The sequence below is a fragment of the Podarcis melisellensis genome (genome assembly GCF_964234715.1).
Source record: "Podarcis melisellensis genome assembly, chromosome: 16".
In the NCBI taxonomy this organism is placed as follows: Eukaryota; Metazoa; Chordata; class Lepidosauria; order Squamata; family Lacertidae; genus Podarcis; species Podarcis melisellensis.
Window position 1 is genome coordinate 16732535 of NC_138533.1, and position 24007 is coordinate 16756541.

The 24007-nt window shown below is 47.6% G+C and overlaps 1 protein-coding gene across 2 annotated transcripts in view; it reads right to left on the reverse strand.

The window, feature by feature from the left end:
• Window positions 1-24007, reverse strand: part of NECTIN4 (nectin cell adhesion molecule 4) — an 85337-nt gene that overhangs the window by 16158 nt on the left and 45172 nt on the right. For both annotated transcript variants that reach the window (XM_081893040.1, XM_081893041.1), the window contains 3 exons: window positions 5098-5451; window positions 3224-3514; window positions 2099-2219 (listed from right to left, as the gene is read on the reverse strand). In XM_081893040.1, the coding sequence (XP_081749166.1) occupies window positions 2099-2219; window positions 3224-3514; window positions 5098-5451 (766 nt within the window). The remainder of the gene's footprint in view (window positions 1-2098; window positions 2220-3223; window positions 3515-5097; window positions 5452-24007) is intronic.

Here is a 24007-nt window from a genome sequence, read left to right on the forward strand (position 1 = left end):
CATGTGCATTCATGGCTGCCTTAAAAAAAAAAAAAGGATTCTACAGCAACCAACATCTGTCCCAGTGGGCCCTGCCATGCTTCTAGCAGCCCAGGTGTCAATGTCAGGCTTGTTGGCTGTGGCATCCATAACCTGCCACTCTCTGAATGGTCACCTGGGGACCTTCTGGCTCCAAGACCCAGCTGCACTACTGACCAGGCTCATTCTTTGTTCATGTCAGACAATGCTGAGGCCCCATGAGGCCTGGTCAGCGACAGTGGGAGCCATAGCTGTCAACTTTCAGAATTGCAAATAAGGGATCAGCAGCCTCAAAAATAAGGGATCAGCAGCCTCACCTGTCCCAGGGACAGTCTATGGGATATCTAACAATCCGGGATCGCAGCAGGAAATGGCGCTGGAATATGGGAATTTCCCGCAAAGAAAAAGGAAGGTTGACAGCTATGGTGGGAGCAGAATGGACTTGTGAAAAACACACCCAAGAATCATCTGCAATGCACAGGGCTTCTGTAACACATGGAGGGTAGGATATAAGAACATTCGAAGAGCCCTGCTGGATGAGGGCCATGCCCCATCTCCAGCATCCTGTTCTCAGAGTTGCCAACCAGGTGCCCCAAAGGGATGCCTACAAGCAGGACCCAGGAACAAGAGGCCTCTCCTCTCCTGTAAATGGTATTCAGAAGCATTACTGCTTCCAACTGTGGAGGCAGAGTACAGTCTCCATCGTGGCTATAGCCTTCTTCTCCATAAATCTGTACGGTCCTCTTTTAAAGCCAAGCAAAACCATATATCCGAAAGGCACCACAGTCTCCACTGGCACTTCATTCCAAAGAAATTGAACCCTGGGTAAGTGCAGGCACCCCTGGAGTCTCTCACTGTTTGAAGACTGGGGCTGACTGCAACACTCTTCTAAAAGTCAAGGCAGCGTCTGTCCTGCAAACTGTTACCAACACCTCAAAACGCTTTTGCCCATTTCCATGTGCGAAATGGCAGACTGACCACAGCATGCCACCTTAAAATTCGTGCGTGTATATTGTTGCATGAGTGGGCAAGAGATAAAGACGCAGCCACACATTATTCAGAGATAGGGCAGAATTCAAATCGATTTTAACAAAGCATCCTCCAAAGAAAAATAACCGGGACAAGATCAAGACTTGTGATTTATCTGGGATGCAGACTAGACAAACTGGCTCCTACGGCAAGCACGGTTTTCAAAAATGTTTCAGCTGGAGAGATGGGCTGTTGATGTTCTTATACAATTGCATTTATGGATTTTTAATTGCATTTCTTATTCTGAATGCCTAGAGGCTCCAGGGCAGGCGGCATACAAATTTAATAAATGACTACTGCGTGAATTCCTTGAATTAAAAAGTCAGGTATACATTCTTTGATTTTAAAAAACTCTGGACGATTCACATTCCTATCCTACCTTTCCCTCAAGGAGCTGGAGGCATATGCAGCCCATGCATCCTATTCCTCCCCCCCCCCCCGCCATTTTATCCTCACAACAACCCTGCGAGACAAGTTAGGGTGAGAGAGTCTGATCGGTCCAAGCTAAACCAGAGAGCCCCGTGACAGATATGAATCTGGCTCTTCAGCGTCCTTGTCTGAAATTCTAATCTCATCACCTCGAAAGAGGTGGGGCTGGGGCTGCAGCCCCAGGAGCCCAATGTGGCCCTTGGGACCTCCCTATCTTACCCTCGGAGTTCTCTTTGGGCCATGCCCCCCCTTCCCAGTTTACACTTGCTCAGGGTTCCTGCTCCATGCTCTCTCAAGTGCTTTTGCTGGAATGTATGCTCAAGATGTGAAAAATGCCTTTTGCTTAGGCGTGTGTAGGAATGCCTTACTTTTCTGAGGCTGGAATGTAGCCTACTGTGAAAAGGTAAAAGTCATAGCCATTAATCCACCTGCTTTTGCCTCTGGCCACACCCACTACCTACCTATAGTCACCCCCACTGGCCACACCCACCCTTGGCCTCTGGCCACACCTACTTTTCTGCCTCTGGCAACTGCCCCATGCTGAATAAAGAAACAAAACTCCAGGCCTCTTCCCTGTTTAGAAAGAGGGAACCATCTCTTGCACCACAGAAAAGCAACTGACCGTGTCCAGTTGTACGTTGGAGGCGGGTTCCCATCTCCGAGGCACTTCAGGAATGCCCCTTCCTTTCCTGCGACCCAATCTTCCCCCTCTTCGTGGCCCAGGACTGAGGCATCCGACAGATCTGCGTGGAGGCAATGTGAAGAGAGGTCAAAGTGGCAGAGAGGAGAGAGCAGCCCATGCCCCCTGCACTGTGCATTTTAAAGCAGAATCTCACCACTTTAAACTGCCATGGCTTCCCCCAGAGGATCCTGGGAAGTGTGGCTTGTTCAGGGTGCTGAGAGTTCTCAGCAGAGTTCCCCTCAAGGAGGTGCATGCTCAAAGGTCTCAAAGACATCCCACATGTGTGTGCGGAAGTTGGAGATTAACAGCACAGGCCTGCTCATGTCTACTCAGAAGTTCAGGAATTACTCCCAGATAAAGATGCTAAAGAATCAGTAAAATGATTCGACAAATTTTGCAAATTGCTTGATCGAATTCATGAATTGTGCCAAATCACTGTTTAGCCTTAGCTTTGGGCCGGATATCTTGGTTTGACAGTGGTGAGGCATGACAGGCCCAGGTCAAAAGGTGGCTCCTTTGGGCTTTCCTATCTGGCCCTCAGGACGGTTCTCATGCCATGTCCACCTCCCGCCCCTGGCTGGCTTGCAGAGCACCCTCCTTGGGTCCTATTTCTTGGTGGGAATGTGCCTTTCAACTGTGATCATGCCTCTTGCTTGCTCGGATGGAGAATGGAGGGGTGTGTGTGTACACAGAGAAAGCTGACTTTCTATGTACAATAGGCCACACACCATACATCTAAAGCACATCCACCGCACATAACCTCCCCCAAAGAACTCTGGGAACTGCAGTTTCCCACGGATTCTGGGGAAATGTAGCTCAGTTGTGGAAACTACAGTTCCCCACAGCCGTTTGCTTTAAATATGCCTTAAATGTACGGCCTAAACTTAAGAGCTAACCTTGTGCCTCTGGCTAGTTTTGCCTCTGGCCACAACCACCAGAAGCACATCATCCTTGAAAGGTAGGTCCACGAGGTTTGTGAGTGACCCTTGTGATGAGAAAGTCCCCACACCACCCCTTCTGTGCGGCGATGGTTCGACCCACCCCAGAGGGCCAGCAGATACCCACATGCCACGTTGAGGGTGTGCGTGATCCTCTTCTTGTGCTGCAGCCCCGGGTGGGAGACGATGCAGGTGAGGGCCTTGCCGTGCATGCTCCGCCCGGGCACCACGTAGAACTCGCTGGTGACGGAGGCCGAGCGGGGGTGCGAGGACACGCGGCTGCTGTCCGTGCCGCGCACTTCTGTCTCCCAGGTCACTGTGGGCACGGGGTTCCCTTCTGCAGTGCACGAGGCCGCCAGAGTCCGGCCCTGCCCCTCCTCCAGCGGGGGGCCAAGGTTCAAGGTGGGCAATGGGGGAACTGCAGCCAAAGGAAGAGGGAAATGAGGCTAAATATCTGGAAGAACTTTCGAGGGCAAAGAGCGGTTAAGACAGTGGAATGGCTCCGAGACCAGAGAGAAGAAAATTGGAAGAAGTTTAAGGAATATTTGAAAAAATATGTTAATATTTAAATCTTAGAATGGCTTTGGAAGTGGATTTAGGCTGCAGGGTTAGAAGTAGAAGATGGTGTATTTTAAAATAGTATTATTTGCAAGTGATAAAATGTGAATATTTTTATGGTTAAAGTAAGTGTGATTAAAAAAATGGTTAGAAAATTAGTTAAAGTAAGTGTGATTAAAAAAATGGTTAGAAAATATTATATATGTAAAGATGAGGTAAAATGAAAATCAGATAGGGGGAACTTGGGGAAGCCCACCTAACAATGTTTAGAAAAAATAAGGATAAGACAAGAATCTGTTTGTATTGTTTGTTTTCCTATTTGTGTTGTTTATTTGTGTTACAAAATGAATAAAAACTTTTTTGGGGGGAGAAAAAGATAGTGGAATTGCCTCCCTGGGAAGGTGGAGGGCTCTCCTTTGCTGGAGGCCTCTTGCCAGCGATTCTTTAGTTGTGATTCCTGCACAGCGGTGTGTGTGGGTGTGGGTGTGTGTGATGAATTGGACTAGCTGACCCCTTGGGGACCCATTCCAGCTCTACAAATCTATGATTTTATGAAAGAAGACCCCCAAAGTGGCTTAACAGCCATGGTGGATGACAGATTTAGTGTGAACATTCCCAGAAACTCAGCAAAGGAACTGGTTCCCACCCGTCAGATTATACCAGAATGAAGTGGGGAGGGGGGTGTACTCTTCGAGTCTCAGACTTCAGGCTGCAAGCAGAGGTTGGGGTATATGAATACTTCTCCATGCAATGAAATACAGTGGAACCTCGGTTGTCAAACGTCATCCGTTCCGGAAGACCGTTTGACTTCCAAAACATTCGACAACCAAGGATCAAAGGGCTGCCAGCAAGTTCAATGAAGAAAAAAAGGTAAAAAACTCCCAGGAAGCCGTTCGAATTCTGAAAAACGTTCAAAAACGGAAGCATTCACTTCTGGGTTGTTGGTGTTCAGGTTCCGAATTGTTCAGCTTCTGAAGTGTTTGACAACCGAGGTTCCACTGTATATGCATTTTTGTGTCATTTCGCTTTTAATTTGTATCCCCCCCTTTCTGCACCGCTATACCCAAGGCAGTTTGCTCGCTTGTAGAAAGCACAAAATATGCAACAAGGGTTGCACATCCCATAAACAACCCAATTCAAGTTACGATAAAAATATGACTTTAAAATAAGCAACTTCTATCAGATAAAATAATATCCAATAATCCAATATATGCATTTTTTAAAATAATAATTCCTGAAGATAAAAAAACAACAACACTAGCATGTCAGGAAGATTAATGTAAGAGCGTTTCCCCTGATATGCTAGCTTTGTATGTGCAGGGATTGGTTTTAACTGCACAGCATTCAGTTCTGCGGACCCTCACCTGAAGGTAGCCCAGACAGAGATCTTCCACCCAAGTCAGACCCAGGGCTCAGTTTGAGGGTTCATTAGGAGGTGCTTACCTAGGATCTTGAGGGTCAGGCTGGACTCAAAACTGCCCCCAGGGAAGGTAATGAGGTGGCACTCGTATGCCCCCTCATCGGCCTGCACCGCATTCTTCAGCAGGATGGAGCCGTCTTCTAGAGATCCTTCGGACTGTCGCAGCACTCGCCCTAAATAGGTATCCTGCACGTGGGTCCCGTGTTGCCAGTTCAGCACCGCCAACTCCTGGGCTGTCCCATCCTCCCGCCGCTTCATCCACGTGATCTGAACCACCCTCTCGCCCTCTGAGACCTGGTAGGAACAGGGGAGGACCACATCTTTGCCAAGCACCGCAGTGATGCTGTTCTGGGATGCCAGGATTTTTGCCAACACACCTGAGGAGACAGGGAAGGGTTAAGTGACAATCTGCAAGCTCATCTTGTGTAGGTGGGATGGAAATAATAGTAATAGTAATAATAATAATAATAATAATAATAATAATAATAATAATAATAATAATAATAATTCCACTTATTCACTGGACCGGGACTCAAGGCAGCTGATGATGATGATAATAATAATAATAATAATAATAATAATAATAATAATAATAATAATTTGTATACCACCCTATACCCGCAGGTATAGGGATAAAATACAAAAAAAGATAAAATACAAAAAGCTAAACTCCTATGAAACATAATCATTAGAAAAAAATATTTACACCATAATAGAATTCAAACAATACCCCAAAAAAGTCTATTAAGGGCTCATCCTCACTTGAATCTGCTTGTCCCATTTTTGCTACGCACGATTCCAAGAGGTTTCCCACTTCCTCCAGGGAAACCAGATGTTTACCACTGAATCCTAAGGAATGTCAGTGAAGTTCCCTGCAGATTGACACTTGTCCCAATTCAGCAGTAAACAACAGGTCTTTCTCCGGGAAAGCGGAGAGGGCAAAAGAAAAACTGCTCAGACCAGTGCCTAGAAAGCAGAATAAAATGTGGACCAAACAGAAGAGCCCTGAAATAGAGATGATAAAAACATCCCTAATCTGTGCAATGTCAGTGCTACCGAAGGTCCAAGCACTCCAGGACAATTCAGCAGAATGTTGAGCAAAATAGCAGCAGAGTGGAGAAAATCCTGGGCGGGATGCTGAAGCCTCAAAGTCTGCAGGCTTTAAAAGTACAGTGGTACATTGTTGAATGGCTTGGCTCCCAAACAAATCAATTCCCGAATGCCACAAACACAGATTGTTTTTTGGAAGCCAAATGTCCGACGTGACTTCTGATTGAGTGCAGGAAGCTCCGGCAGCCAATTGGAAGCCACATCTTGGTTTGTGAACAGTTTGGAGAGTCAAAAGGGCTCCCAGAACGAATACAGTTCATCAACCAAGGTACCACTGTATCTAGCTCTCACTCTCTCTTTTCCTCTCTCCCCACCTTGCCCTGCTGAATCCTCTTAACAGCCACCCTGAAGAAGAGCTCTGGAGGACACAAAAGCTCACTCGCTTGCCACTTTGCATGAGGTTTTGGTGGTTGTTGTTGTTGTTGTTGTTGTTATTACAGTGGTACCTTGGTTTACAAACTTAATCTGTTCAGGAAGTCTGTTCTTAAACCAAAGGTGTGCTTTCCCATAGCAGCGGGGGGCTCAATTTACAAATGGAACACACTCAACAGGAAACAAAACATGTTCTTATTCCAAGGCAAAGTTCACAAACCTAAACCTACTTCTGGATTTACAGCATTCTTAATCCAAGTTGTTCATAAACTAAACTGTTCTAAACCAAGGTACCACTGTATGATTATTTGCCTTTATATTCCACTTTTTTCTCTGTGGAGCTTACACCATTCTCCCCCCTCCTCGCTCAATCCCCACCACAACAACCCTGTGAGGTAGGTGAGAGCGAGAGGCAGGGACTGGCCTTTGAGATCACCTCATGGCAGTCGGGTGAGGATAGCCCTACAGTGTGGCTTGTGGGTGGGCTTACATTTCTTTCTTTGCCATTAACTTATTTCTTTGCTGTTAACTGGTGACATTTTAACAGAACACACGAAACAGGAAAGCAGGAACCACAAAGGACCCTCACTGCATTTGAAGGAGACCTTGTGCATCTGGCTGCATTTTTATGGCATGTTAGAAAAAGGGCCTCTCTGCCCCACTCCTTCTCTCCACACACCCCAGCTCCCACCCCACCTCAAGCCCTTCTGCCCCTGCAGCAGAGGTGTCCTCCTTGCCTGGCCTCCCATGGATCTTTTCCAGAGCCGGAACCACCGGCTGCAGAAGGCTCCTCCTGCCTCCAGGGAAGCGGACAGGCCAGAGAGTCCAGGTAAACCTGCCTGCACAGATACCTGGGCTCTGCCACAGCTTGTGGGATCTCCTCCCTCCGCCTGCAAACTGCCGAGACTTCCCCAGGCAAGGAGGGGCTGTGCGTGCAGAGCTCCCTGTAAAGGAAAAGGGATTCACCTACTAGTGTAGATTTTTTTTTATTTTAGGGCACCATTGTTTTATTTTATTTTTAAACACAGCTTATAATTGCTGCATTTTTTATTTAAAAATGCAGCTTATCATTGCTGTTCCTTATTTATTGCATTTATATCCCACCTTTTTTCCCCAAGGAGCTCAAAGTGGCTCGCATGGCTTCCTCCTTATCTCATTTAATCTCCACAACAACAACCCTGTGAGGTAGGTTAGGCTGAGAGGCAGTGACTGAGCACCCATGTCTCCTCAATGGCCTTTTAATTAAGTAATCAACACGGTGTACAGTGCAACCCTACACATGTTTACTCCAGGGAAAGTCCGACTGAGTGCAACGGGGTTTACTTCCCAGAACGTGTACACAGATCTGCATCCAGAAAGGCACTTTGCTGCCTATGCTGCCTCAGTAACCTTACAACAGCCCTGCAAAGTAGGGTACCATTATTACTGCTTTACTGCTAAAGCTGGGGGAAGGGAAGGTAGCAGTTAGATGAAGTCCCTGCGCACTGCCGGTCACAAGTTTTTGCCCTGCTTTTCAGCCAAAACAGCTTTCAAATGTCAGTGGTAAGTCGGTTCCTGCCCTCTGGCTTAAAGACACAACACAAAAGGAAAAGGGGCTGGAGCAGAGGAGGAAAAACACAATTTCGCTCAGGTACTATTTCTCTGTAACAGTTCTTGCAATGACCAGATGGAATGGAAATATTTCATGGAGAAGTAAAAAGGTGATGATCTTTTGGCAGAACGGCCAGAGAACCCTACAGGCCTGTCCTTCTCCTGCTCTTATAGCCCGATAGAATGGCTGCTGTAGATTATACCTTCATTGGGGTCTCTCCCTCCACACCACTTTCTTCCGCAGGAAGGGTGGGAAGGTAGGATGGACAGTTAGTCCGGAACAACACGCCAGACATAGTGGGTGAAACTGTAAACTGTGGGGAGGAGAAAGCTGGAGGGTGGGCCTGGCAGCTTCTCACCCTGAGGTGATATCTGCACATGCCCCAGAATGTGGTGGGAATTAGGCTGTGTGAACTTCTGAGTTCATATAATGGATTACAGTGGTACCTCGAGTTACATACACTTCAGGTTACAGACTCCGCTAACCCAGAAATAGTGCTTCAGGTTAAGAACTTTGCTTCAGGATAAGAAACAGAAATCGGGCTCCGGCGGCACAGCGGCAGCGGGAGGCCCCATTAGCTAAAGTGGTGCTTCAGGTTAAGAACAGTTTCAGGTTAAGAACAGACCTCCGGAACGAATTAAGTACTTAACCTGAGGTACCACTGTGCAGTACTTCAGATGCCAGGTGGAGGGTTTCCCTGTGGGACGTCCCCTTGCATGAAAGAACTCTCTGCAAGGAGAAAACAGGCTAAGGTGCTACTTTTCTAGAAACATTCAAATTGGCATTCCCTGACTGTGGCTTGAAACATCTCAGTCAGTTTCACTTCACCTCAGAATCCAACCCCCTCATTCTCCCACCTGCATAGAGCTTCAAAAGAAACCAAAACCCTGAAATGTCAAGTCAGGCCAAGGGACACAGTGATTCTGGATCAAAACAAATCTTCCAAGTTTAGTCCCATCCTGTTCTGTTTCAAAGAGGAAACGGAGGCACAGGAGGAAGGACTTTGTGGCAAAGAGCCGGCCTTTCCTTTAAGACGGCCTGCACCGATGGGGTGCCCTCCAGATGTTTTGGACTACAACTCCCATCAGCCCCCACCATCACGGCCCTTCTGTACTACAACTCCCAACAGCCCCTGCTAGAACTGGTTGGAGTTGATGGGAGCTGTAGTGCAAAACATCTGCAGGGCACCAAGGCTACCTGACACCTAAACATCCCCTTGCCCAGAGGAACCTGGCACAAGAAACCTGATATGTGTTTTTTAGGTGGTGTCAGTAAATGGTGTTTGCTTAGGACTCTGCGTTCAGTCAGCAAAGAAAACATAACCATGATAGAGAAAAGCCTCTTTTGCCACACGGCTGCATCCGAGAGAGAGAGATCTCAGCTTCCTTCCTCATCCCTTCTCATGCCACCTGACTGAATCAGCCCTCTCACACCCAGGGAACGGGCGCCGGGCCAAAAGATACCTGGAAGGTAAACAGCAGCATGCAACACCATTTCAAAGGCGGCAGAGGCGGCAGGGATCTCAATGGTTAGGGCCGTCTGGAGGCGGGGAACCCAATTCCATCGAGAAATGTGGTGCTTGTGCTTTTGCCAAAGCTGACTCAGGAGACAGAGCCTTGGCTCAGCTCGCAGAACTGTTTTGACAAGGAACCGGGGACGAATGCTTCTGCTGAGTCAGGCCAAAGGTCCAGATAACCGGTGTGGTGTAGTGCTTAGAGCACTCAATTGGGGCTTGGGGGACACCAGGGTCCCCCCAAGACCAGAGAAGAATAAGCTAGAGTCTTTCTCCATGACATAATGGTTTTCAATGAGCAGAGGGGTTCAAGTGGCACAGGCAAGTGGGCTCACCAACTCTGCAGCAGCCCTTAAAATAGGAACCCAGGTGCTCTGTTTTGTTCTTGAACCACCAATTTTCTGGTTAACAGCCAGATGCACTGACCAATTATGCCACAGGGGGGAAGCAGTTCTTTGGGACACAAACCGTTTTGTTGTCATGCAATACAGTAATTATATCATCTTAAAGCAGCCTTTACTAGCCTGCTGCCCTCCAGATATTTTGGACTACAGAAATAATAATAATAATAATTGTTTCATTCTTCATCTCACAATACAAGTGTATGGTTTTACTGCCAGCAATCTTTCCCAGTAAGCTCTAAATGCAGAATCCTTTATTCTCCCCTGCCTAAATTCAGTGCCCCAATCAAGCAGGTGGAGTATGACATACATTCTAGGGGCCTGGAATAATCACTAGCACATCAAAAGGTAGCACTCAATATTGTTGTCTGTCGAAATGAGGGAGGGGACTGAGGGGGGGCCTTTTTCATAAATCAAAGAACATTCCAATTATTCCACAAAGGGTGTGTGACAACGTTGGCTGATGAGTTTTTGAGATTCCCAAACAGATACTTTTCTGGCACCCAGATTAAGAGTTGCTAGATTTCCAGGACTGATCCGTAGACCCCAAGTTTGCTTGGTTCCCTCCTGGTGGCAAGTGAAGGGCTTGAATCTCCAGAGTGTGCAGCTTTGCAAACTTCAGCCTGGCAGGAGCCAGCTGCAAATTATGGCATAGACTCTTGGAGGGAAAGGGTCTGCCCACCTCTGCCCACTCCTCCCCTCTCTCAATTAACTTCCGTCTCCAGGACTCAGTGGTGGGAGAAAGCACAGAGGTAGAATCACCAGGGGCCAACTCTGTGACATCACCAGAGACAGTACCAGGTCTCAAGTTTGAGCTCTCAAATCTCAGGGTCTGGGATGCTCCTGCCCTGGCAACCCTGCTCAGAAATGGCTTATTTCCACTTTTTCATCACATACCTGTAATGAGTGAATTAGGGATCTTAAACCTTGTTGGCACTTGTGTGTACGAAACCAGGCACTGTAGTTACTTCAGATCACCCTTCACCAAATGTGAGGCCCTACAGATGTTCTGAACCACAATTCCATCGGCCATAGCCAGCACAGCTGGAATAGAATTCCTAAGCAACTGGAGGGCCTCAGGTTGGCGAAGCCTCCTTAGGATGAATTAACGCGGCGTACGAGGATATACAGTGGTGCCCCGCTAGACGAATGCCTCGCAAGACGAAAAACCCGCAAGACGAAAGGGTTTTTCGGTTTTTGCGACGCTTCGCTAGACGATTTTCCCTATGGGCTTGCATCGCAAGACGAAAGCCCATAGGGAAATCTCGGGGACCTTTTTTTAAATGCTGGCGGTGGGGAGCAAAGCCTTCCCCCCCCTCCGGACTTCAGAAGAGGTCCAGGAAGGCCGGCGGGGGCGAAAGGCTTTGCTCCCCACCGCCTGCATTTTAAAAGCGGTCCGGGATAGCAGGGAAGCGCTTCCCGCTATCCCGGACGGCTTTTGAAGGCAGGCAGGGGGGGCAAAAGTCTTTTGCCCCCCCTGCCTGCCTAACCGGGGGCTTTTAAATCGCCCCGGGACTGTCCGGGGCGATTTAAAAGCCCCCGGACGGCTTTTGAAGCCTCCCCCCCGCCCGGCTTCGGGGCATCATCCCGATGCCGGGCGGTGGGGCAGGAACGCCTCCCCCAGCCGCCCGGCTTCGGGGCATCGTCCCGATGCCGGGCGGTGGGGCAGGAAAGCCTCCCCCAGCCGCCCGGCATCGGAACGATGTCCCGAAGCCGGGCGGCCGGGCGGGAAAGCCTCCCCCCCCCCGCCCGGCTTCGGGGCATCGTCCCGATGCCGGGCGGTGGGGCAGGAACGCCTCCCCCAGCCGCCCGGCATCGGGGCATCGTCCCGATGCCGGGCGGTGGGGCAGGAAAGCCTCCCCCAGCCGCCCGGCATCGGAACGATGTCCCGAAGCCGGGCGGCCGGGCGGGAAAGCCTCCCCCCCCGCCCGGCTTCGGGGCATCGTCCCGATGCCGGGCGGTGGGGCAGGAACGCCTCCCCCAGCCGCCCGGCATCGGGGCATCGTCCCGATGCCGGGCGGTGGGGCAGGAAAGCCTCCCCCAGCCGCCCGGCATCGGAACGATGTCCCGAAGCCGGGCGGCCAGGCGGGAAAGCCTTTGTCCCCCCTGCCTGCCTTCCCAGGGGCTTTTAAATCGCCCCGGACAGCGGAGAAGTCCTCCGCTGTCCCGGGCGATTTTAAAATGCCGCCCGCCAGAAGAGGTCGGGGGAAGGCTTTTTCCATAGGAACGCATTAATTGATTTTCAATGCATTCCTATGGAAAACCGTGCATCGCAAGACGAAAAACTCGCAAGACGAAGAGACTTGCGGAACGAATTAATTTCGTCTTGCGAGGCACCACTGTAGTCAGGTACACTGGATGTTGTCATGAACAAACATTTCTGAAGAAGCCAGTCATGCTCTTGTTTGACTTCCACATTTAGAATGAGGAAGAAAATGCAACATCCTCACTGTTTGAGTCCTAACATGTTGGTACATCAGATAAAGACGTGAGTACCTGTCCGGTGAGTAAGTGACCTTCCTCCGCTGGACCAGGAGGGTGTGAGCTGTGTCCTGTATGCACTGCAATGCTTGGCCAAGGGAGATTTGCTGATGTCATGCCATAACACACATCCCAAAGTCTCATCATAACGTCAGCTTGACTAAGACTGACATAGTCAGCAGCCCAGGGTCAACATCTTGACCAAACCCAACCCTAACTGTGGAGTGGTTCAGGGCAGAAAATACTGAGGAGTCAAATAGTTCCCTAACAGAGTTAGTCAACAGTAATTGGATATTGGAAGCAGCGTAGGAACGTTGAATAGAATCACAGAATCATAGAGTTGGAAGGTACACCAAGAGTCATTTAGTCCAACCCCCTGCAATGTAGGAATCACAGCTAGAGAATCCCCGACAGATGATCATCCAACCTCTGCTTAAAAAACTCCAGTGAGGGAGTCTGTTCCACTGCCAAACAGCTCTTAGCATCAGAAAATTATTCCTAACGTTTCATTGGAATCTCCTTTCTTATCGTTTGAATCTATTGCTCAGCACCTCCCCTCTGGTGCAGCAGAAAACAAGCTTGCTCCATCTTCCATGTGACAACCCTTTAGATATTTGAAGATGGCTATCATACCACCTCCCAGTCTTCTCTTCTCCAGGCTAAACATACCCAGCTCCCTTAACCATTCCTTATAAGGCTTAGTTTCCAGACCTTTTATCATCCTGGTTGTCCTCCTCTGCACACATTCAAGCTTGCCAATATCCTTCTTAAACTGTGGTGGACACAAGACTCCCAAGTGGGAGCTGACCAAGGCAGAACAGAATGCAACCATGACTTCCTTTGATCTGTATATTTCTGCTTACATAGCCTCACTCGGGAAGGTTCCCACGTCAGGCCACTGGTCCATCTACCTCAGGAGTAATCAGCATGGTGCCCCCCAGATGTTCTGGACAACTGCCATAATCCATGATGGCTGGGCGTGCTAGCTGGGGCTTATGGGAATTGTAGTCCACAACATCTGGAGGGCACCATGTTGGCTACCCGTGACCTAGACCACAATTTTATCTTCAGACTGGCAGAAGCCCTGCAAGGTGTCTCATTTGGGCCCCCGAAGAGCAGTGATGGAGAAGAAGCTATTTTTGAATAGCAAAAAAATTACACCAGAAATGGTCAGATCCAGACTGAGACTTGGGAAGTCAGTATTCCTCAAACTTTTGATTAGGAATTAGAGGAATTATGTTAAGTTCACAATGGAACCAAATCATTTTCAGTCATTTTACATTTCACAAGAATGGGTACACTGTACAGTATATATATCATCAGTGTATAACGTTGAGTACATTTCCCCAAATTCTTACTGAAACTTATTTAACGGGGGCTTTTACCCAATGACCTTTGATAATTATAATTAATACCAAAGGGGTGCTTGGTTCCATGAGCCTGGAAAAAAGGCAGCTGAATGGTTAGAAGTCACGAGAAGAAGATGGAAGCATCCTCAGGTGTACAAATGACACACCCATCAGTGCTAGTACGGTAATTGGTGACTATGCTGAACAGGATATGATGTCTCAAGAAAAGGCCCACGTCTTCTCCTGCACAAAAGGCAACACTGTTGTGCAATGTCAGAGCACATAGCTATACTGTTCCTCACCATTGTACAGAGGAGGAACATTTAAATTACCAGTACATATTTGCCAGCATAACCAGGAAGGCCAACATACAAAGCACTAGAAGCCAGACTACTGAATGGAAAAGATTAGGGGGTAGACCCCAAATCAGGGGTAGTCAACATTTTTAGATCTACCGCCCACTAATGCATCTTTCTTGATGGTAAAATTTCCTTACCGCCCACCAGTGCTTGATGGAAGGAGGATTCAGTTTGCGCCGTAGAATCCCCTACCACCCATCTAGAACCCTGAAACGCCCACTAGTGGGCAGTAGGGACCAGGTTGACAACCCCTGTCCCAAATGCATCTACTGTATTTTTCCGTGTATAAGACTAGGTTCCCCCCCCCTAAAAAATAATGTCAAAAATTAGGGGGCATCTTATACACAGATACATCTTCCCCCATTTTCTTAAATCTGAGTCCCCCCAATAGGGGGTGTCTTATACATGGGGGCGTCTTATAGATGGAAAAATGCAGTATTTCTAACCTGTATAGAGCCCCTGCTCCCTTTGGCTATTTTTTCAGGGGATCCAGAGAACAAGTGTTCATTCATTCAGAATTCCGTGCAGAATGAGGGCAGGAAGCATTGCCCTTTCTCTGAACTGACTTCATGATGATACCTCAGAGCCAATCAGATTTGACTGCCTGATGATATCAGAGAGTGTGAGAGTGTGTGTGAGAACCATGTCTTCATTATGTTTTAACTTCATAATGATACCAGGTAGCCAGTCAGATTTGTCCATAATAGGGCTGTCATATTTCAAAAAGTAAAAACCCAAAAGCTGTTGAGCTTTTTTAGATACAAATCAAAAAAGCCTTCTTGGCTCCAGAAAACTGCACATTGTTTTGGGTAAGATACATTTTGAAACCATGCATTTTTAAAAAGTGTAGACTGATGTGTAAATTAACATAAAACTTCTGAATGAACACATGTGAAAACATCACTAGAAATAGACTGATCTGTTCACCCCTGCCCTAAACAGATGGCAAACAAAATGAACGAGAAAACCACAAGGAAGGGGAGGTTTTCCTGAAATCTTTCACATGCATCCCAGATATTTCTTACTAACCAATAAAGGTCATTTGACTCAGCCCTAGAAGAGATTATATGGGAAACGCCTAAAACAATGTTAACTCCAAGGTTCAGTAGCCATTTAAAGCAGGGCTCAGCAATTTATTCCTGGCTTCAGACCATATTCATTACAGCACTCCTTGAATCTGAATTTGAAATTGGTATTCATGAATTTGAATACACTGGCCATCATTGCAAGTTTCAGAAGGCACCCAACCCATTTATATGACATGTCCAAGGCACTTTATGTACACATCCTCCTAGGAATCTTGTCAACAACCTTGGATGGTAGTCCAGTGTCCCAATCCCCAGAAGCGGAAAGGTGAGGAGCCTTGTTTAAGTCATGGCAGAGGTGAGATTCAAACTGAGAACTTCCTGATTCAGGAGCCAGCAGCCTTTGCCAACCAGGCGACCTCCAGATGTGCTGATTGGTGCCAAAGGGAGAACAAAACATCTGGAAGGCACCAGGTTGCTGAGGGACAGGGTTGTTCCAACATTTTTTCCTCCATACTTCTATTCTACATCACTTTCAGCCCTGGTCAGCATTTTTTTTTTTTTAAAAAAAAGGGGTCTCAAAAGACATAATCAAATAAGGTTTTAAGCAGGTTACCTGTCAAGGACTGAAAGCCCTTTGAGTTTTTTCTATAATCAACTGCTGTATAAATTTAATGAAACAAACAGTTATGACATTCAGAGAAGTGCAAAATCTGTGTTCCCATCCACACATTCATCTGCAAAATGTGGATCAGGCCATTTCGGAAAGGGGTTCATGAAGGCTGAATCTCTCAAGATAAATTCAAGGCAGGTCCTACCATAAAGGCTTTCAATGTTCAAAGCAGCCAACCTCAACCTGGGTCCCTCTATAGATTCCTTGACTACAGCTTCCATCAGTCCTAGCTAGCAGTCCATCTTGGCCATGCTGTTTGAAATGGCGGCCTAGATAGCTCAGTTGGTTAGAGCATGGTGCTGATAATGCCAAGGTTGCAGGTTTGATCCGCAAATGGGAAAGCTGCATATTCCTGCATTGCAAGGGGTTGGACTAGATGATTCTCAGGGTCCCTTCCAACTCTACAATTCCATGATCTATGATGGGAGCTGTAGTCAGAAAGATCTGAAGGCAACATGGGGCAAGGCTGTTCAAAATTCAGTATCAGAATCCTGAGACTTAAGAAAGAAAACCAAACCACATCCTTACAAGCTTCCAGAAAAGGAAAAAAGGAGAGGGAGGAACCACCGGGATGAATTAGTTAGCCAATATGACTTGGAGGAAGGATTTAATCCCAGTCTGAAAACACACTAATGAAATTTGGCTTTGGACATTCATGAATCTGAAATTTTGGTGAGTGTTAAACGTTATATTAAAAAAAGCCCAGTCCATAAATCAAAACATGATGTTCAAATGCATTCCGATGAACGATAGACTTAATTAAAGGCATGCAAGAGGCCCTATAACATGAAATTTGAAAATTAGGTCAAGCCGCAGCAAATTAGAATGAATATCTAGTTGGCAATCTGAAGTGCTTTCAATATGCAAATTCTCAATAAAATTTTCTTCTCTCGTAAAATGCAATATAGCACCATCTCATAGAAGCGAATTGCTTGAGGAGGGAGATGGGAGCACTGGAACATCAACTTCTAATTAAGACTGATGGCGATGTTCCTGAGGGAGAGGGACACTTTAGGCGCTGTGTACTGCAATGGTGTCTTTGCCCTTGCAGGAGTCCTCTTGGCGCCAACTTTGGCACAAATAGCAGCCAATTCAAAGCGTCTGCTGTGGCTTTAAAGTCCAAGCAGGTTTGGATAATTAAAACAAACAAACATCCCTGCAGGACAAGTCCAGACAGTTCCCTAGTCCAGTCCGGATAGCTCAGTTGGTAGAGCATGAGACTCTTAATGGCTTCAACTAGAGCCAGGGCCTTTTCAACTCTGGCTCCAGCCTGGTGAAACGATCTGCCTCATGAGACCAGGGCCCTGCAGAATCTGATTTCTTTCCACAGGGCCTGTAAGATAGAGTTGTTCCGCCTGGCCTTTGGCTTGGAGCCAATTTGATTTCCCTGCCCCTCTTTCTTTTTTCTTTTCCTTTCTCCTCCTGCGATGAGGCTACATTTTAATATTTTAATGTTTCAATATTTTAATGTTGTATTTAATTTTGTTTTTAAGTTGTATTCATTCAACTTATTTTTATTATTGCTTGTTAGCCGCCCTGAGCCTGGCCTTGCCTGGGGAGGGCGGGGTATAAATAAAAATTATTATTATTAATCCCAGGGTTGTGGGTTTGAGCCCCGCATTGGGCGAAAGGTTCCTAGATGACCCCCGTGGTCTCTTTCAACTCTACAATTCCATGACTCTATGATCCCAGTCAGGGCCCAATTATTTGCCTCCAGTAAAAAAAACCCTCTGTGGGGCATTAAGGCACAACAGTTCTTTTAAACTGTGGAACTCTACCCACCCCCCTGGAAGCAGTGATGGCTACCAGCTTGGATGCCTTTAAAAGAGGATAAGGCAAATTCATGGGAGGTGCTACTAGCCAGGGTGGGTACACTCTGCATCTGTGGTCTGAGGCAGCAATGCTTCTGAATACCAGTTGCTGGAAACTGCAGGAAGGGAGAGAGTTCTTGCGCTCAGGTTGCCCTCACGGCTGTGGGTAGGCCCGACGGGCCGCAGAATATTAGGGGGCATCAAGTTAGGGAAGGCTGCAATACCTGCGAGATCACCTTACCCCATATGTGCCCTCACAACCGCTTTGCTCTGCATAACTGGGACTGTTACAGGTGGTATCATCTGGGGGGTGGGGACCAAGAAGCCCAGCTCCCCCCCAAAAGAAAATTCAAGCAGGGGGCCAGGACCCCTCAATATTCCATGACCTGTTGGGCCATGGCCATGTTGAGCCTCTTCCCGCCTCTTCCCATTTGTGAGAAAAGGCTTTTTTTCATGTGGCAGAACCCATAATTTGGAACCCCCTGACTACCGATATCAGGTAGGCACCTTCACAGTACACTTTTCGGCATGTGCTAAAAACACTTTTGTTTAGACATGCCTGCCCAGATGTATGGAACATTGGTCTGTGTCTTAATCTGTTTTTAATCTGATTTTAACTTTTACTTGAACGTTATTGAATAGTTGTTTTTAACTGTTTTGGCAATGATTTTTGTTGTTTTTCTCTTTGTCAACAGCTTTGAGGCTTGTTGCAATCAAGCAGTGTGTGCATTTTATGGGGGTGGGGGGAAGGACACAGGGATTTATCTTTCACTCCCCCCCTGGAGCGAACCTCAAATGGGAGATTCTGATCAGGAAAAAATGATGTGAGGGGGATGGGTCCCCCTGTCATTATGATTGATTGATTGATTGTCACATTTATATCCCGCCGTTCCTCCAAGGAGCTCAAGGTAGCGTACATGGTTCTCCTCCATTTTTATCCTCCCACCAACCCTGTGAGGTAGATTAGGTTGAGAGTGACAGCGAGCTTCATGGCCAAGTGGGGAATCTGAACCCTGGTTTCCTATGTCATAGTCTGGTACTCGAACCACTACACCACACTGTTGTTCCCGATCCAATCCACTGCCCCATTGCTTTTAATCAAAGAATACGCCACCAATAGACAAGGCAATGACAGACTTTTCATGCCGTGTCTAATTTAGCCCTCACATCCGTAATTGTCCGTGATTATGTACATGTCACTGCGTGCCCTGACAACCCTTGCCTCCCTCCTCTCGCCTCTCCCTTCCCTCCCGTCACTGTCTAGCCACACTGTCAAAATTTTGCACTGTATGGTCCCCAGGGCAGAGACCTGTTTCGACGTTTCCTGTGGCTGCAAAGCACCAGGCCACATCTGTGGATGACACAAAAAAAGAAGCCACGTTAGCTGTCAAAGGCAACCACAGCTCTTTGCTCCCCTGGTCAACACCTGCTCAGGAGGGATCATGGCATTCAAACTTGGGTCTCACCGAGGATGTTTTTCTTTCTTTCTTTCAAAAAAACCTCCATCAAAGCATCTGGATTCCAGCACTTTTCAGCTTCTGGGAGAGGAGCCCTCCCTTGTGCGTGACTGCAGGTGTTACAAAAAATAATAACCTTTCCAGCCGGTTCCCTTCTTGCCTGCCGCCGTCCCATCGCCCAGAGGTGTCTCTCCACCAAACCCAAGTGATATATGTACATATATATATATATATATATATAGCCTCCAAATGAGAAAAAAAGGTGCTCCTGAAACTCACCTCTGAGTGGGAGTTACGTGAGAAAGGAAGGCACCCAACCAGCCGAACCAGATTTCTCCGGGGTCATTTCTCTTGAACCCTTAATCCCACCCACCCCCCGCCAGCTGGGCTCCCTCCCTCCCTGCTCAACAACAGTCTTGCCAAACCTGCTCTCTGTGGGGAGACACAGCGAAGGAGAGCGGAGCATGCGCAGAGAAGGTGGGAAAGGCCAAGACGTATCCTGTCGCGCATGACTCACAATGTGCTCATGCATTTCTGGGGCCTGCTGGAAAGGTCAATAGGGATGCTTTTTGCAATAGTAATAGTAATAATAGCAGTAGTTGTTGTTGTTGTTATTATTATTATTATTATTATTATTATTATTATTATTATTATTGTTATTATTATTATTACTATCATCATCAGCTGCAGTTCAAGAGGCTGGCCAATTGCATTCACAGAAGCCACACGAGTCACTCCCTACCCCCAGTTCCATTCTTACTCTGTAATTTCTCCAAGATCAATTTATATAAAGGCAGGTTTCCTTCGATTCCTTCTGCTGTCCTGGGACAGGAAGGGTGTATGTGAAGCAACGTTAGGATCCACTTGCTGATCTCTGGCTGATTTTAAGCAAACTAGCCAGGCTTTCCGACTCCTAACTGGTGAACAGCAGCAGCAACACCAAAAAGGCTGTGGATCCACAGACAGGTTACATATTCAGACCTGTGTTGTCTTCTCTGACGGCTGTGTGTGTGTGTCAGGCAACAAAAAGGGCCTTTCTCATTACCTGAGGCCACCTGGAGGTCCCAGGGATTGGACCAGGCCTTGTGTCACTAATTCTGGATGAAAAACCGGGGGGAGGGGGTCCCAAAGTGTGACCCAGATCCAATGGTGTTGTGGTGGTTACCGTGTAGGACTACTAGGACTTCGGAGAGACCAGGGTTCAAATCTTCACTCATCCATGAAACTCACCAGGTAACCTTGGGAGTGCCACTTGCCTCTCAAATGTTCTACCACTAAGCTTCTGCCCTTACAAATCTATCACAGCAAACCCATTGCAACTTGGCACACATTTATCATAACCATTGTGTTGGGTGTCATTTCATGACCCTATTAAGTTTTTATTAATTGATCTTTCAATTAGTGCTAAAACATTTTCAGAACAACGTATTGCTATGCGTTTGTTGGTACCAGAGTTTCTGGGTGTCAGACACCTATAATTCCTGAATTTAGTAAGTGTTGGCAGTGTAATCAATGCTTAGAGTATTAAGATGGGCTGTCAGACACTGGATTTAGCAGTGCCAAAGCACAGGCCAAACAAGTTTTTCCATGCTCAGGAAATCACTTGAGAGATGGGCCATCATCAGCAGAGAACAAAGACAGGGAGGTGGACCACCGGCAGAAGAGAGCCCCTCCCTGAGCTCTGAGATCGTTAGTCAGAAGACAATGCCAGAGTTTTCATTAGGAGGAAGTTTTTAGGATTTTAGATGGCTGTGGGGTGATCGAGGTGAAAAGGTGTCAGTCTATAAAATACAGCAAGCTACAGAGTCAGAGCCATGGGTGGAGTCTGTTTGGATCCAAAGGCAGAGCTATGGCAGAAGCAAGACTCGCTTGGCGTGTAATGCTCTGAACCCCTCCATTGCTGATTCTGTTGTATGTATGTGTAAATAAACCATAAATCATAAAGACACCACAGTCTCTGCTGTGCCTCGTTACCAAGAGAAACACGAACCAATGGGTAAGGGCTTGGACCTCTGGAATACTGGGGTGGCATGTAACAATATTTTTAAATGAAAGAGAGATATAGCACCATAAACAACATAATGCTATAATATTATCATTAAAAAACCTTTCTGATCATTGCCATTTACCATGCTGCTAAAACAGCAGTGAGTCAAAGAGCTTTTAAAAATCACTTCTAAAAAAAGTGACACAATTATGGTATCTTAGCACTACACCTCGCTTTCATTTTCTCTCTCTTTTAACTACAGCCAGAGATGTGTTTTAGAGCTAATTAAAAGACTGATTATTTTAAATAAAAAGTCATAAAATGGTACCCACTGCAAGGGTTATAGCGGCTGTGCCTTAAATTTCAAAAGCCCCGCCCACTGCAGTTCTGCCCCGCCCACTATAGTGGTCCCCACAGAGCAGGGTCCAAACATGATACTGTATGTGTTTGCAATCCTGCTTGCAGCTTAGAACAGAAGAGCAACAGGATCCGCCCAGGAACACTCAATATCAGCGCAACAATTCTGACCTAGCTTACGGGGCTGTCGCAGGTATTGCAATATAATGCAGGGAAAGCTGAGTGCTTTGATGCACTCTCTAAATGCTCGGAATTCCTGGGCTAGGTGCAGTTTCGCTTGCATTGCAAGTCTTCCCCCTTCCTCTCCCCTCCCTGCAGTGTCTCACAAGAAGCCCCCCAAATTTGCTTGGGGGGAGGGGGTTCCCAACATTCTGAGGGTGCGGGGGGGAGGAGGAGGAGGAGGAGGAGGAGAGGGAAGACCTGCTTTATGAGCAGAAATCTGTTCCAGCTTGGAAACGGCAGCGCTGGATACGACTCACCCATTTTGCTGACGCTGCAGCTTTTTATGATCCTGCCTCCAGCACAGTTACCCTGCCCAGAAGTTTGCACAGTTATCGCACGGTGACGGACTAGGATTTATAGCTGTGGCGGCAGGTCAGTGGAAGTCACTTCCAAAAAGAGAATGAAAGGAAGATCACTCTGCAAACTTTTCTATTGAGCCAGATGTGGCCCTTTTCAGAGGTGCCCCTTTGGCACACAACAGTAGCACCCTGAGGCGTGTCCTAGGGGCCCTTTAGGAGGGCGACTCTCACGAGCCCTTTGACAGTCACAGAGGTGTGCAGGGAGCAAGAAGATTTTGAGACGCAGCTCAGACTCCTGCTGTCTGCTCAGCAGTTTTGTGTCGACAGAGTCTGAGATTGCACCAGCTTAGTCAGAGCAAAAGACTGGCCCATTGGTTGCATGGCTGGCAACCGATATCAAACACACAAACCTCTGTTGCATTTGGCGTCAGGCAGACCTGCCCTCTCTGCCCTGCAGGAGAAGAGTCATTCACAATGCCCCCCCTGCAAACAGTGTAGGAAGATTCAAGACAAATCAAAGAAAAGACTTCTTCAAGCAGCACGTAGTTAAACTATGGAACTACCTCCTGCAGGAGGCAGCAATGGCCACCAACCTGGATGACTTTAAAAGAGGATGGAACAAATTCATGGCAGAGAGGGGTATCAATGGTTACTAGCCCCACAGTCAGAAGCAACAATGCTTCTGAATACCAGTTGCCACAGGATGCCATAGGGCTAGAGAGCTCTTGTGCTTGTGCCCAGAGGCGTCTGGTCAGCCACTGTGAGAACAGGATGTTGGACCAGATGGAGGAGGAGTTTGGATCTGATATCCCGCTTTATCACTACCCGAAGGAGTCTCAAAGCGGCTAACATTCTCCTTTCCCTTCCTGCCCCACAACAAACACTCTGTGAGGTGAGTGGGGCTGAGAGACTTCAAAGAAGTGTGACTGGCCCAAGGTCACCCAGCAGCTGCATGTGGAGGAGCAGGGAAGCGAACCCGGTTCACCAGATTACGAGTCCACCGCTCTTAACCACTACACCACACTGGCTCTCCCAGTGAGAGCATGAGGACATGGTCATGTTCTTATGCTGTGACGCTACTCCTCCATATGCAGAAAAATCCATGCATGTTAAAAACAACGGCAGGCGTGCCAGGGAGTTGGGTTCTAAGCCCTAACCTGGTGTGTGCACATTTCTCCAGGAGGGCACAATGAGGACACAAAAGGGTTGAGGGAAGCTGCCGCCATCACCACAAGCCCCTCACTTCACTCCCTCTAGTGAGTCACAAAAACTGTCTTTCTCTCTGCTCCGTTTTCTCCTGCTCCAGGAGGCCGCTGCTGCCGCCAAGGTTTTGCCGGCTGGGGAAGCTGCACCCGGAGCCAAGGGTGTGCCCAGCCTTGCAATGAGAAGCCACAGCGGCTTTGGGGTTTCGTACATTGCTTATTTTCTTGCTGTTGCAAACCCAGCCTCTCGCTGGGGCTGTGTCCCTTGCTCCGAGGGCTGTTGCTGCAGCGACAATGGCCGTAAACAGAACAACAGGCCCGGTTCCCTGCTGTCACCCTGTCACTGTGACAAGGAGCGAAACAGGAAAGCCTGGGTGAACAGGGAGGCCAGGATGCTGCCGTCCCAAACCCTGGAGCTACCCACAGCCATAGAAGTCAAGGGAGCAGCAGGCAACATTATCCGTTTAACAAGCTCAAACTGTCCTTGTTTCCCAGGCATAGCTTGTATTTTGGGTTTCGTGTCCCTGGTAAATCGCCCTCCCAAGCTGCATTCACATGGCAGTTTATTCTACGGTGGTACTTTGGTTCTCAAACTTAATCCGTTCCGGAAGTCTGTTCCAAAACCAAAGTGTTCCAAAACCAAGGTGCGCTTTCCCATAGAAAGTCATGCAAAATTGATTAATCCGTTCCAGACTTTTAAAAACAATCCCTAAAACAGCAATGT